The 13616-nt window shown below is 40.8% G+C and overlaps 1 protein-coding gene across 1 annotated transcript in view; it reads right to left on the bottom strand.

Annotated features, from left to right (window-relative positions):
• XYLB (xylulokinase) overlaps nucleotides 1-13616 on the bottom strand; it is a 363191-nt gene that overhangs the window by 55416 nt on the left and 294159 nt on the right. Inside the window, 1 exon segment of the mRNA XM_042816633.1 lies at nucleotides 3150-3244. Coding sequence (XP_042672567.1) covers nucleotides 3150-3244 — 95 coding nt within the window.

Genomic DNA, 13616 nt, shown 5'->3' with positions numbered 1-13616 from the left:
TTTTTTTTTTTTTTTTTTTTTTTTTTTTTTTGGCCAACGATTCATTAGCCTCTTTAAGGAGCCTGCTCCTTAAACCTTCATAAAAACAAGTCAAAATCCTCCCCAAGATCTCAACTACAGTCAGGTTTTGCTTCTCTCCAGGCTGGTGTGAGATTATAATGCTTCTCAAGGTGTTCCCTTCCTCATAATGAAGCTCCATCTGTTCTACAGATGGTAAAGATCACAAGAACCAGCATTAAATATCCCTCCCCCACTAGAATTTTTACCTTATGGTAATGCTGCTCTTTGTTTTCTCTGGCTTTCCCAGGAGCAGAGGAGCGTGCTACAGAGCACAGGGACTCATCTATTGCCCCAGCCAGCCCAGGCAATGGTGGCTGCCTCTGCATGAAGAGCATTTCACAGATTTTGGCTAGGACTGAGCCAGAGGAAGAGCTTTCTGACTGATTTTTTTCAGGAAAACTCTGTGCCCTTGAAATCACCAGCTGTATTTTTCATCCCATCATCTCTCAGCTACTAGCCCCAGCTTTGCCCCTGATAGACAAATCTCTACACTTTTCTTTTACGTCTTACTCCCACGTTTTTGCTTCCAGGGCAAATAGAAATCTGTTGCAGCAAGGACTTATGCTTTGAGGCACACCAAAAATTCAAGAGGTCAGGTCCCAAAGGATGGGAAATAAATTTATAGGTATTTGCTACTCATTTCTGGCTCTTTTTCTTCAGATATCTGCATGAGATTTTGAGCCTACGAAGTACTCAGTGGGGGTGAGCTCCTGGGTACACTGCCAGCCTCTGAATGTTGGCCTCCTCTGGTATAACCTCGCTGAGCATCAGAAACCAAAACACAAAATGGAGCCACCTTTGATGATCTTCCTCTCCATCCATAATCAAAATAATTAGATTCACTTAACTAAACAAGTTTTAGTTCTACAACAGGATAAGCACACTGGATCTTTAGACAATCCTCTAAGGCCGCTGGCAATGGACTAACTCCATTTATGTGGTTTAACATTTGCCTAACAGAAAGCACTGCTACTTTTCTCTTCTTGACAGGTAGATAATCCTAAGAGGTCTGACAACCGTATTAACATCCAAACCACAAACGACGGGTAATATGAAAAGCTGGATTTTCTGACATACAACCTTTACATCTGCTTTCTACATCAGAGCCAGAATTAGTTCTACTGTTGTGTTTGTATTAAATATGTGGATTAATGGAGCTCAGCGAGAGTGCTGAATAAGCTCTTCCCATCTCCAGTGGCTTTGGACTGCATCTTTCCATGGAGAGACAAATGTGTAGCTTGTTATATTCTGTGTTTTGCACTTGGAAAAACTGTGGCTTGGTGCTAAATCAACAGCTGCTTGTTCAGAAGAAGGGATTCCAAACTTCTATTAGGACTAAGCAAATTTGGGCTGGGGGTGCTAACAGGGCTGAAATCCTACAAGGAATCATTTTGGTGGTGTCAGTTCAGACCATAGCCCACCAACAGTGCCATTGCTCAAAGAGAGCTGACCCCTCTCATGCATGCCAAAAGCCCAGAGTCCTGATCCAGGAAGATTTGATGGCACCTGCAAACCCAAACAATAAGATATGTTGCTCCAGTATCTTGGCTCAGTCACTGCTCAGGTAATTACATCCCACTTATCTAAATTTCTTCCTCAGTTTTCCCTGGCATTTAGTAATTTTCTTCACTTCCTTTCCAAAACAGCAGTTTAACAGTCCAGCTGGCTGCTGAATAGTCACCATCCTTTGAATGATGGCTAAATGTCTCTTCTGTGCATAATTATGTGCACTTTGCAAGGCACCTTGGGACCTTATGAACTGGGGGAAGGAGAGAAGCGATATACAAAGTGATGGGTTTTGTTTTCATTTTTATTGGTCTCACAACTGGGAGCACTATTGGCACAAGATCTTAGAAGCTGAGAACAGGTAAAAGCAGCTTTTCCCTAAATTAATAACTCTACGGAAATAAAGCCCAAATCACAATAAGTTTTTCCATACAATTCCCTCCAGCAAATACTTTGTTGAAGTAATAATTTCAGCAAGAGTGGGACCCAGATGAGCTCCAAGTCCCAGAAAATACACGTATGCCCACAACAGAGGTGCACAGAGACAAGTTTCATGGAAGCCACTGCACAGGGTTGGGTCCAACATCAACCAGATTGAGCCCAGAGGTTCTCCATGCTCTGACTGGGCTGAATAGGGCATCACAGATGAGTGTTTGACATTGCATCTGGCTGCAGTTTTTGGTGCCTAAATTAGGGCCGTGGAAGGGTTTGCAGTGATGTCACCCCTTGGGCTGTTTTCACAGAGCTGGACATACAGGGACCGAGCTGATGGGAAAAGGCAGGTGGGAGAAAACACGGCTTCCATGTTTTGCTCTGCAAAGTTAAGCCTGCAGATCCCTGTTCTTCAGGTTACAGCAAAACTGAGGTGATGGGCCCTCATTTTCCTTCTTCTAAACACAGACAAGTGTACAGGAATCATGGGATCAGGAGAGAAAGCAACAGGGGGTTTGGTTTTGTTGTTCAACATTTGGGAAGAGGAGATCTGCATGGTCATGACTCATTCCCTAAAAATACCTGTCTCTCTCCATTGACTGCACAGGGAGCCCAGGGTGACCAGCTTGATGTAGAAGTGAGCCGTGGAGATATCTGAAATTAGACGAAGTGAATCCCATCTCTCAAGCCAGTCTGGGTAGGAGGTAGTGTGGGACGGTGCAATGCAAGAGTCTACATGTGAGCTGGAAGTCTGCACTCCCACTGCCGGCGCTGGGGATCTAGTCAATGTGGTCGGCAGAGCCCAGGAAGCAATGTGTCTCACTGTAAAGCAGACTCCTACGTTTGGTCAGTGAATCACTCTCTATACGCCTACATTTCAGTGAGATGGATCCTATCCCTGAAGTTAAGAGAGATGAATCTCACCCTGAAGTCTTTCTCCTCCTTTTTGTATCTGCTGCTAAAGTTTCCAACGTGCTATTACACGAAATCAATTGCTCAAGCTAGCCATCACTCCACCTTCCCTCCGTCCCCAACAGAACCATAACAAGCTAACACATTTTCATGTTCATTTTCCAAACTTCATTTCCAAACTCGAAGTAAAATCTTCCAACATTCCTCAGCTTCCATCAAGCCCTTCAGTGTCTACATACCTCACCAGCACATTAGAGCTTTCTTCTTCCTCCAGTGTCCAAATAAAGCTCTTGCAGCTCTCCATTATTGCAAACAGATCTGGGTATCCCTTAGGCTGCAATGAAAATATTGCATATTATTCCACCATTTTTCTCCTGTTTTTCCCACTTGCTGTGCAACAATACAAATGTAGTTTCTGTCAATACTAGTGCCAATGCGTTCTCAAATAACTGCATGTCAGGTGCACAAATTACAGGACTAACAGAGGCTGTGATTACATTTCGTGTATGGGTTCTCAAGGCATATGATAATGAATATTAATAGAAACTATTTCTCCAGTAAATGATTGTTTTCTCAGTAGTTGATATAAATAAAACCACTTGGATAGGAAACAGATTTTTTGATGTCTCTATCACAAATGCAATGATGTATTTCCACAAGAAAAGGCACACCTGCCAGTATACACTAGTAGAAATGTAAATATTTGCAATTTTTGTAGTAATTAAACCCAATCCTCCAAGGCCCATCTCACAGCATCAGAAGACAGAATGTAGGTTCATAAGCTAACAAAGAATGAATGAAGTATCACAAAACCAGATGGAATCAAAATTAAAACTCAGAAATCAATCGGAGGAGGCAGGGTCTGTCTCTCCAAACTTCAGATACCTGTAAATGGATGGCTGCAGGTGAGTTAGTCACTCTGCCAGTCATTCCCACATGTCTCAATGGAGACAAACAGGCACCTAAGGCACAATTCTCTCATCCACTTTAAGTATCTAAATTTGGATGAAATGAATCACTGTCTCCCTGGACTAGATCTCCACTGTCTGCAGAGGGAGCTAAGGGAGACTAGCTGAGATTCAGGCACTTAGTTAGATGAACACAGGCATAATAACCTACCTTAAAAACATAGTTTGTAAAAAAAAATGCACAGAAAACAACTGTTACCCATTTAAAAGAAGGGAAGAATTACAGATCCCAAACTTTGTTTATTGGAGAGGCTGTGTAACAATGAACAACATCTTTTATTCCACTGTGATAGAGGGCAGTGGACCTGTGCTCTCTTCTGCATTGCTTCATTTGCCAGCTAAATCTCACCTAAGGATGGAGTTACGGGTAGTGGGCTACAACAGCAACTCCACAAGGAGAGCAGAAGAAAAAGTCTTGAAGGAAGACGAGGCAAGTAAGAGCAAAGGAGGAAAAAGGGACTGAAAAAGGAAAGGAAATGGGAAGGGAAAGGGAATTTGCCTATAAATATTAGTGCTTTTCTCCTGAAATGGAAGTCTTCTTTGGGAAGCAGATGTTATCCCTAAAGAGTTGTGTTTACTGAAATACACACACAAAAAAAAAAAAGAAAAAAAAAAAAAAGAGGAAAACAAGAAGAGTTTTGGCAGATTATTCTGACTTCCTACAGTCTATTTGCAGTCAAATCTGTGGGAAGTGGACGGGAGACTTGAGGGAATATCTGCAGAAATTCATTCCAAGGTGATCAAAGGGAGCTTTACCCATGAATTTACTGTCCTACTGACTTATTTTTTCAGAAATCCTAGACACCTGGAGAGGTGTTAAAAAGATGAAAGGGGAAAAAAAAAAAGATCAACAACATTCTGCTCTTCAAAATTTCAACCTATTCCATCCTCCAAACCTCACTTCAACACCTCTTGAAAAACTGGAACACATTGAAAGAAAAGAAAAAGCTGTAACAGATCCGTGAGCTTTTATACTATTTATACTTGTTTGCTATGGATTTTTTACGTACAGCTAATGGCTCTGCTAAGCCACATGTGTTCTCCTCATCCTCTCTGTGCAATTTCATCCTCTTTCTTTCTTTCTCTGCAGCATCTTCTCTACACCATCTTCAATAAGGCCTTAATCTCTTCAAAGCAGGATTCTCCTATTTGGATTTAGGTGAGCAGGAGAGACTTCAGTCATAGCTGAAGCCCTGAGGTGCTATCCTGATACAGATGAATAAGGATCGGAAGGGAGAGTGAGGCTGATGTTTTCCAAAACGATTCAAGGAGCTCAGGTAACCTTCCCTTAAACCACTTTAGCTTTATGAGCAAAGAAGCAGAACACCACAGTCCTAGTTTTGGCAAGATACTTAAGCATGTGTTTAGATAAGATCTTGGAGTTAATGGGATTAATCAGAGGTGGTGTACATTGGGCCATATAAAACATGCATTTCTAGGTATCACTCTAAAATGTCCCAAATATGAGCCTTTCTGAGGGAAAACTTTTCTATCACGTATCTTTTTGTTGCATCAGGCGAAAAAAACCCACTCCTGAGCTTTTAAATCTAAAGTGCCTTTCACAGTCATCATCAACTTTTCATAGAGTAGTAAATGAGACAAAAGATACAGCAAAGATCCCAATACAGCAAAGCCATCATTATAGGAAATATTTGTCCCAGCCCTACTCGTTCCAACAAGCACTGTTCTGTGCTTTCGGTTCCTTGTCCACAAGACTGATCATTCATAGCTCACACTGACATGACCCAGTCCCTCAAAAATAAAGCAGTTTATGGTTATTTTCTCCTAAAGACAGTGACAGTAGCACAGTTAAAGTCCTTAGCAGGAGCCAAGTTCCCCTCCTGGAGTTCAGGGATAGGTATCCCTGCACACTGGGTGAATGGCTTGAAAATATCTACATTTCAAAAATTCAAGCTTCATGGGTCAAAAAATGTCTTTATCATGCAGCCTGTTGGTGAATGTGTTCAGGCATAGGCAAGGCTCTTGGGGTTCTGGGCTGTTTTCAGTCATGCTTATGTCACTGATATTAGAAGACATTCCTTAAAAACACAGAAATGACTGTGAACAGGAGCCCATGCTTCAGTGCTAGTGTCTTTTTTCCAACTGAACTGTGAAAAAAAAAAACAGGAAAAAAAGCACAAGAGCAATAGAAAAGTGAGCAAGCCAAGAGGAAAATTCAGCCCCATTTCTACAGCATTTAAGTGAAAGATTCAATGAATGCATTGCTTTAGGTTGGAAAGAGAGGATTTCAGCGCTACCATTAGCCTCTGTCAATGGTCTGAGACACACAGCTGAACTTCACACACAGCTCAGTCCTACTGCTGTTTAACTGCCAATACAAAAGATACTATCTCTACTGAAGCATGAACCCAAAGCTTAGATTTTCAGGAAATTGGCAGGCAAAGCAGTGGGAGGAGGCAAAAAAACAACAGCACCCAAAACATCTTGTTTGCTAAATCTGTTGGTGGAAGCGGTAATGCAAGGGCTGAACCCACCAAAAGCCCTGCTGGAAGTTGTGCAGTCACTTCTCACCAGGCTGAGCTCAAGACTGTGTGGTCTGTCCTGTGAAAAGTAGATGAGAAATCCAAAAATAAAATAGCTGACTTTAAGTTGCGATCAGCACACCATACATATGTAAATTGTTGCTGACCCTGAGAAAAGCTGCCTCTGCATTATGATAAGGTCAGAAACCTGATTGAAATGTTTCATAAAGGGCATTATTTTGGAGGTGATCCTTAAACGAGCAGAGCAGGAAAATCATCACTGTCTTCCCTCAGTAGTCAGAAAAACAGGTTACCAATGAGAGGGACTTTAGCCAAATTATTTTCTTTGAAATTCAACTGGTGCTGGATTTTCTGTATCTCAGAGTCCTCTTTAATGACAGCATAGTTCTGGGACACAATTACATAATTATTACTGTATTGATAACGTGCAAGCATCTCCTGGCCTTACTGCCCCTGCAGCTCTAATCTAGATCATAAAGCCCTCTCATAATTGCAATATTAATCATACCAGAGTCTGCTGGATGCAGTATTGCATCACTGTCCCTTCCTGGGTCCTTTTAACATCAGCAAGGTGATGACACTGACCATCTCCACAAACGTGCATTCAGGCCATTAGTATTTTTACCTAGTTGTAAGGATAGCTGAAACAATGGACATCCTCAGAGTTCTTCCCACATTGCTCAGCTACAAAAGGGTCTTTTCTATTTTTTTAAAGAAGTGTGAGGATTTTCCAGAATTTAGAAGCCCCAACAGTTTCTGTTTTGCTGTGAACATGCCAAGCTGACAGCTGGAAGGGCTTCCTATCTGCTTCACATGTGAACTAACTGCGCTCATGGAGGTTGGAGGAGAAAGGGGAAAGCTCAGTGTTCAGAGATGCTCTCTTTATGCTGGTACCTCTGCACTTCAGCTGCTCAGACACATTCAGATCAGACAGATCTTCATTGAGTGTCTTTCTCTCCACTCCTAGCACTTCAAATCTTTGGCTCAGCCATGTCTTTGCTGCTTTGTCAACAACCCTGCCCATCTGACAGGCTGGAGATGTCTCAGCTGCCTTGTTCACGACAATCTTCTGAGCTTCCTTTGCTGTAGTTGTGTTGTACTTCATGCTGGGCCATGTATCCCTCAACAGTGGTGGACTTCAGCTATCTTCTTTCAGAAGTCCGATATATGCTGTGGAATGGACCACTTGGCACAGGGAAGTGAGGCCAGATATCAAAGGTCATTCCACAGTTTATAAGCAGTGACTCTTCTTGTTGCATAGCCATCCACCATCACCTGGAAAGCCCTGAGGAACCCACTGTTTCCATCTGCTGACTCACTGACGCTTCTGCCTATCTTCCATTGTATGATTTTATTGGTGAGGCACTGGAGCAGGTTACCCAGAGAAGCTGTGAATGCTGTGAATGTAAGGCCAGGTTAGATGGAACCTTGGGCAGCCTGATCTGGTGTGTGGCAACCAGCCTAAAGCAGGGGGCTTGGAACTGGGTGGTCCCTTCCAACCCAAGCCATTCTATGATTCTATGATTCTGTGATTCTATGATTCTATGATTCTATGATTCTATGATTCTATGATTCTATGATTCTGATTCTATGTTCTGAAAATGCTCTTTTGAAGGAGCTTTTTCCTCCACCCCAGGCACTGTTAAAATGTTGCTATGTGCCGACCTCTGAGTGCTTGTATGCTGCTCTAAATAAGTAATCTTTCTTAAATTAGCCTTGTAGCTTCCCCTCCAACACCTCTCCAGGTACATCTTCTTCCTTCCCATTTCCCACCTACAAAGCAAGAACGTTCCTGATTTAGTCTTCTCTGTGTTTCTGCCTGTGGGAGTGTTTGTAGAGCTCACAAATGGAAAAGACAACTCCAAGATATGAGCACACCTTCTACTCCTCTTTCTAGCCAAGGCTGCTGGAGGAGAAGAAAGTTGCTTTCAGGTTCATCTTGGGGCAGGCAGGTCTGACTTTTGTCTCCTAATCAGAACAAGGGCAGAGGGACCTATTGGGCATGCAGATCTTTTCTCTCAGCATTCCAGAGAGACTGCCTGCTCTTAATCAGTTCTGTCTCCTGCCTAAGCCCTTTGTAGCTAAACTGTTACCCAATATTTTGGTCATTGTTTAACGCTATTTTTCATCTGTTTGTGAAGTTATAGAAAGATGTGCATCAGGAATCTGCCATTGCACGATCTGTGGTGAAGAACTCCCTCTGGTAACCTGGGTACAAGTAAATCAAGTCTTCATCTCTGCCTTAGCTGATGCTCTAAACAATCATTTCCAGACACCATCAGACTGAGACCTGCACCTGCCTTTAGACAGGAATTAGACACACAGTCTACGAATTTATATGGGGAACAAAGAGGAAAAACTTCCAAATAACGTGCTCACAGTAAAATGACCCACAGAAATTTCAAATGAGAGAATTTGGGGTGGAACATAGCTTAATATTAGTTTTTATATGAGTAGCACTGGGGTAGTGGACGTTTAACACCCACAAAAATTTAAAGGATTATTTTTTTATCCATTGGAAGAAACCTATACCACAAGCAAAATTGAAACAGATTGAAATTTACAGGATGATGAAAGTGAGATGTTTAAATTGGATTAAAATCACCAAAATGCTTGAAGAGTTATACAAGACGTATAATAGGGCATAAAAAGATCTGAATTTTGATGTTTGTGTTAAATAATATGAGACTGGAGTCTTGATAGAATTTCTTTTTTTAAATTCAATATTTTGTTCACAAATGTACCTATAGTTGGTGCATGGAATCCTGTGATATTATTCATCTCCATTATACACCATAGGTAAGAATATTTGAGCTTCTTTAACCTTGGCTTCAGGTAACTACCCAGACTCTCAATCTGAGACTGTTTTCTTTATTACCTCCAGTTAGACATATTACACATATTGCTATTCTCATTAACAAACAGTGGTTTCCCTGTACATTACTTCAACGGCCAGCTATTTTTATAATTACATTGCAAATTTTAGCTTGAAGTAACATTCTCCTGTCTAAAGCTGTTTTAACAAATTCAGCCCCTTCAGCTTAATCTGAGTGAAAATCCATTGAAATCAGTGGAAAGTCTTCCATGGACTTCAAGGGATTTTGGACCAGTTCCTATGCATATGCCATAATTACTATGTAGAAAGACTCCTACTTGTAATCTCATCCATGGGTGAACAGTATCATTGTTTAGGATGCTAACTCCGTATACTATTAATCTAAGCCAATGCTTTTCATTAAAATGTTCTGCTTTTCATTTCTTAGACTTCTGGTTGAATAAGAAGAGGTTTTCCATACTAAGTGTTGCCTCAGGTCAATTCCCTTCAATATAATCAAAAGCAGTCCAGATTTTTCTGAAAACACACCTGGGAAAAAGGGGGGAAAGAGTCCAGTATACTAATATTAAATATTCCAACACTCCACACTACTCCTTTCCTTGGGAAGACTGACTTCACACTTGGGAAGAAAGGTGGCATTTTTCATAGCATTTTTTTCATTTTACAATTTCTTGAGATTTTTTAGATATTCTATTTTTTATTAATTCGGTATTTCAATGCTCTTTATATAGCTGCAGATTATGGAAGAGACGTAAAATACCATTTTCTCAGTCAAGAGTCTTTTCCTTTCTTTGTGCTTTGTTTATTTAACTCCTGTTTTGCATTTTGGTCTAATTGGATCACAAAATTGGCAAATACTGTGATCTCTGTGACCCAAATTAGCAGCACAGGCTATGTGTCAGGTAAGCCTGTGAATGCTCTGGATTCCTTTCTCTTCCCAGGGACGGGGCTGCATGTCTTTAAAAGCACTCAGGGTGCTGGTATTTTGGTATTTCTATCAAAAGTTCAGGCTGCCATTCTGTGAGGAGAAAGCAGAAAGTAAAATGTCTAGAGAGCTGCACTTGAGATTGCTAAAGAGCAAACAACGTATTCTGATACCTCTTTGGTTTTGGTCTAGACATTGGTGAAGTTCTTGTTTCTATATTTGTGTGGTAGCGTGGCTATCATTGTCTTTCCTATATTGAACCTTTGCATCAAGGTTTAGCTATGACTACCCATTTTCCTATGATATGAGGGCTGGACAGAGAAAGTGTCGTGGAAGCTACACTACATACTGCAGGAAGGCTTACAGATAGAGTGATACCTCCACGTTCACCTGATAGGAGCAGGAGACATAGGAAAAACAAGAAGTGACCAAAGCATGGCATTTTGCCTTGTCTCTCAAGACCATTTGCATCTCAGCAGTAAAAAAACACCAGACCTCCTTGCAGACACACACAGTGCCATAGGACTGCGAGGGAGAGGCAGAAAGTTACGGGTCTGAATGGACATTCGTTCTGTTCCCACTAAGATGAATCCAGGACCTTAAGCAGCTTGTTTGACAATGGATCATCTGTTCATCACCCTGCAGCCTCAGGAACAGCATTCAAATGCAAAGGATTACAGAGGTTCAGCGGGATTTTTGCAACTCATATTTTTATCCCACTGGTAAATTACCACAGAAAAGCTTGAAGGAGAAGAATAACTCTGATTCTGGGACCAAAACTCCTCATCTCCATAAGCTCCACATCCACAACTGAGCCCTTGCTGAGCTGACAGTCCAAGCAGTACAACTGTACCGCTACCTCTATACCAATCAATTACTTTGCAAAGCATACAGAGAGCGTATAGCTCTGTATAAAGCTTAACCATTCCCCGCTGTGTGGTGCTGAATATGTCAAAAGAAAGAAACAAAGGAAGATAAGAGAATTCCACTCCAACTGCAAAAATGTTTATTGCTGCTATTGTTTCAGAGCTCTGCACCCAGTGCGAGACAATTCCTCTCTCATTAAGTCATGATGAATGATAGATATGGCCAGCGGCTAAGACTAGTCCTTAGATTAAATGTGAGAAATCTCTCTCAACCACCAAGCAGGTGAGATCATTTCTTTTTCCCATTATACTGGTTTCTTCTCTCCGTTTCTGAATAACACAGCATGACTTGATAGTTTCTGCCTCTAAACTATTGACGTATATTTGCTTTGAGGGGGACCTCCTAAAGTGTGAAGAATGGGCCAAAGAGTTCCTAACTACTCACAGTGAGTGTAGCCATTAGGCTGGAGTCAATTTAGTGCTTAACCCTTTGTTGAAGAATTAGGGGACTCAGTGAGATCTTGTGGGATTTTCTTCTGGAAACACAAGAAGGTGGCTTTCCTGTTCTCTGATCATCTACTGTCTCTCTTGATGTCCACATGTTCTCTGAATTAGTTGCTTGTTCTTCTTTAAGAGCTTCTCTTTGCACATCTCTAGGTTAAAGAACTACTCATAGCTTCTCTGTTGGAGACAAGGAATCACTTGTGAGGGCTTGGATAGAAAGGAGAACGTAATTTTTTTCCCGGTACTATTCCTGGATTTATTTTGACCACAAGAAAGCTGCTCTGTCATTGTAATTCTCTCTCCATTCTTTCATAACCTTACCCTGTGCAAATTTCTACATTCAAGTTTCTACCTGTGAATTCAACAAAGTTGCATAATGTTGGATCGGAGTCTTAAAATTGCAAGGGAACATCTACACAGCAAATCAGAAGGGGGCTAGGGAGGAAACCCAGGAGCTGGACCTTTAATCACCTATGTTGTTAACTTCCTTCTGTCTTGATAGTGGTGTACAGCCAGGCCTTACCAGATACAAGTCCTGGGACTTCTTCTTTTTTACTCTTACTTGGAAAAAATACATATATATATATCTCCCATATGCCACAAGCTCTCATGCAAGTGTTGCAAAGCAGCCTTAAATGCCTGACCTGAAGGTATAAGCCTGGATTGTTCACAAGTGATAAAACAGAGTTGAAGGCTAAAGGACAAATTCTGAGGCCTCGTGTTATTTGAATAAAACAACTTTTTAATTAAAAATACCACACGGGATCTTGGAGAGGAATCTGAGTTGCAGAACTTTGGTCTGGATTCCAAACTCTCTAACAGTTCCAGGATATTTATTCTTGTCCAGAATTTTGTCTTAATTCATTGGTGGGAATGAATTTTGGATCTAACTTCAGACTGTGCTATCGTAAATCCAAAAGAACTGGATGTTCTCATCCAGGAATTCATTTTTTTTTTCCTTTAAAATGTGATTCACTCAGCATGACTAAGGGCATGTCCACATAGATGGGTGACCAACTTCTTTCCATTCGCCCTACAGGCCAGCTCTTTTCCAGGGATTAAATAGCCACCTTGGCACGGGGCTGCATGTTGGTCAGTAAGAGCATCCACAGTCAGTCCTCACAGTAAGTGCTGTGAAATGAACAGTAACATTTTCCTCCTTTTAGATCTGACTCTAATACAGTGATTAAAACTCAACTAGTGCAGAAATTTATCAGAATAAATAAATTTTCTCACTTAGTTATCCAAGCCAAAATTAGATGTGTTTTTGACAAAGAATTTTTAGCTTGATTTCTTGTTTCTGAAGGTTTTATGTCTTTAAAATCCGTAATATTTGATCCGAATTTTTATCTGAAAGTTCATCAGTCTTATAAAAATCAGACTAGTTGTAGCTGAATAGGTTTAGACTTCAGAGGTCTGCCAGTGGAAACTGATGTTTGAAAATCTTGGTCTTACCTGAAAGTAAGCTTCATGGCATGCGTAACCTGAAATGTCATGTTTTGTGTTGGGTGGGTCATTACAGCATTCATTTTCCTTCTTAATTGTAACTTATGCAAATATCTTCCACATTTCGATTGGAAAAGTCTTTGAGAACCATTTCTGACAATTTTGTGCTGGAAAAAATACATTTGGTATTGTTTCAAAACAAAATTGCTATTTATAAATTAATTTGGTTGCTTTCACATTATTTCACGACAACTCGTTAGCAGCAGTAGTTTATAGCTGTCATATAATGGGGTCACAGCACAATTATCAAAGTGCATATTTTTGTTCTTATAGCCTTGAATATAGGACTTGTGATTTAATATTGATTGAGGCATCCTATTTAGCAGCCCATCCTCTTGGAGTTGTAATGAAATAGCTTCATACTTTGAACAAGGATAGAAGTGTATAATTCAGTGTATTAATTAGCATAGTGACTGGTTTCAGTTTCTTCAAAAAGATTTCTGAGTATCACAATAAATGATAGAGAAAAGGTGTATTTTTTCTAATGATTTGAAGTGCATAAATTGCACTTCTCTCCCTGAGCTTATTGGTGGAGCAGTTCTTTCCCTATTGACTGTAAGCAAATCAGCCTAAGCATGGGTGACAGCCTCACCCCAG

This window comes from Centrocercus urophasianus, unplaced genomic scaffold, assembly GCF_019232065.1.
Source record: "Centrocercus urophasianus isolate 14NV4802_14NV808 unplaced genomic scaffold, USGS_Curo_1.0 seq_16, whole genome shotgun sequence".
NCBI lineage: Eukaryota > Metazoa > Chordata > Aves > Galliformes > Phasianidae > Centrocercus > Centrocercus urophasianus.
The sequence above is the reverse complement of the archived record's forward strand: the minus strand, read 5'-3'. Positions and strand labels throughout refer to the sequence as shown.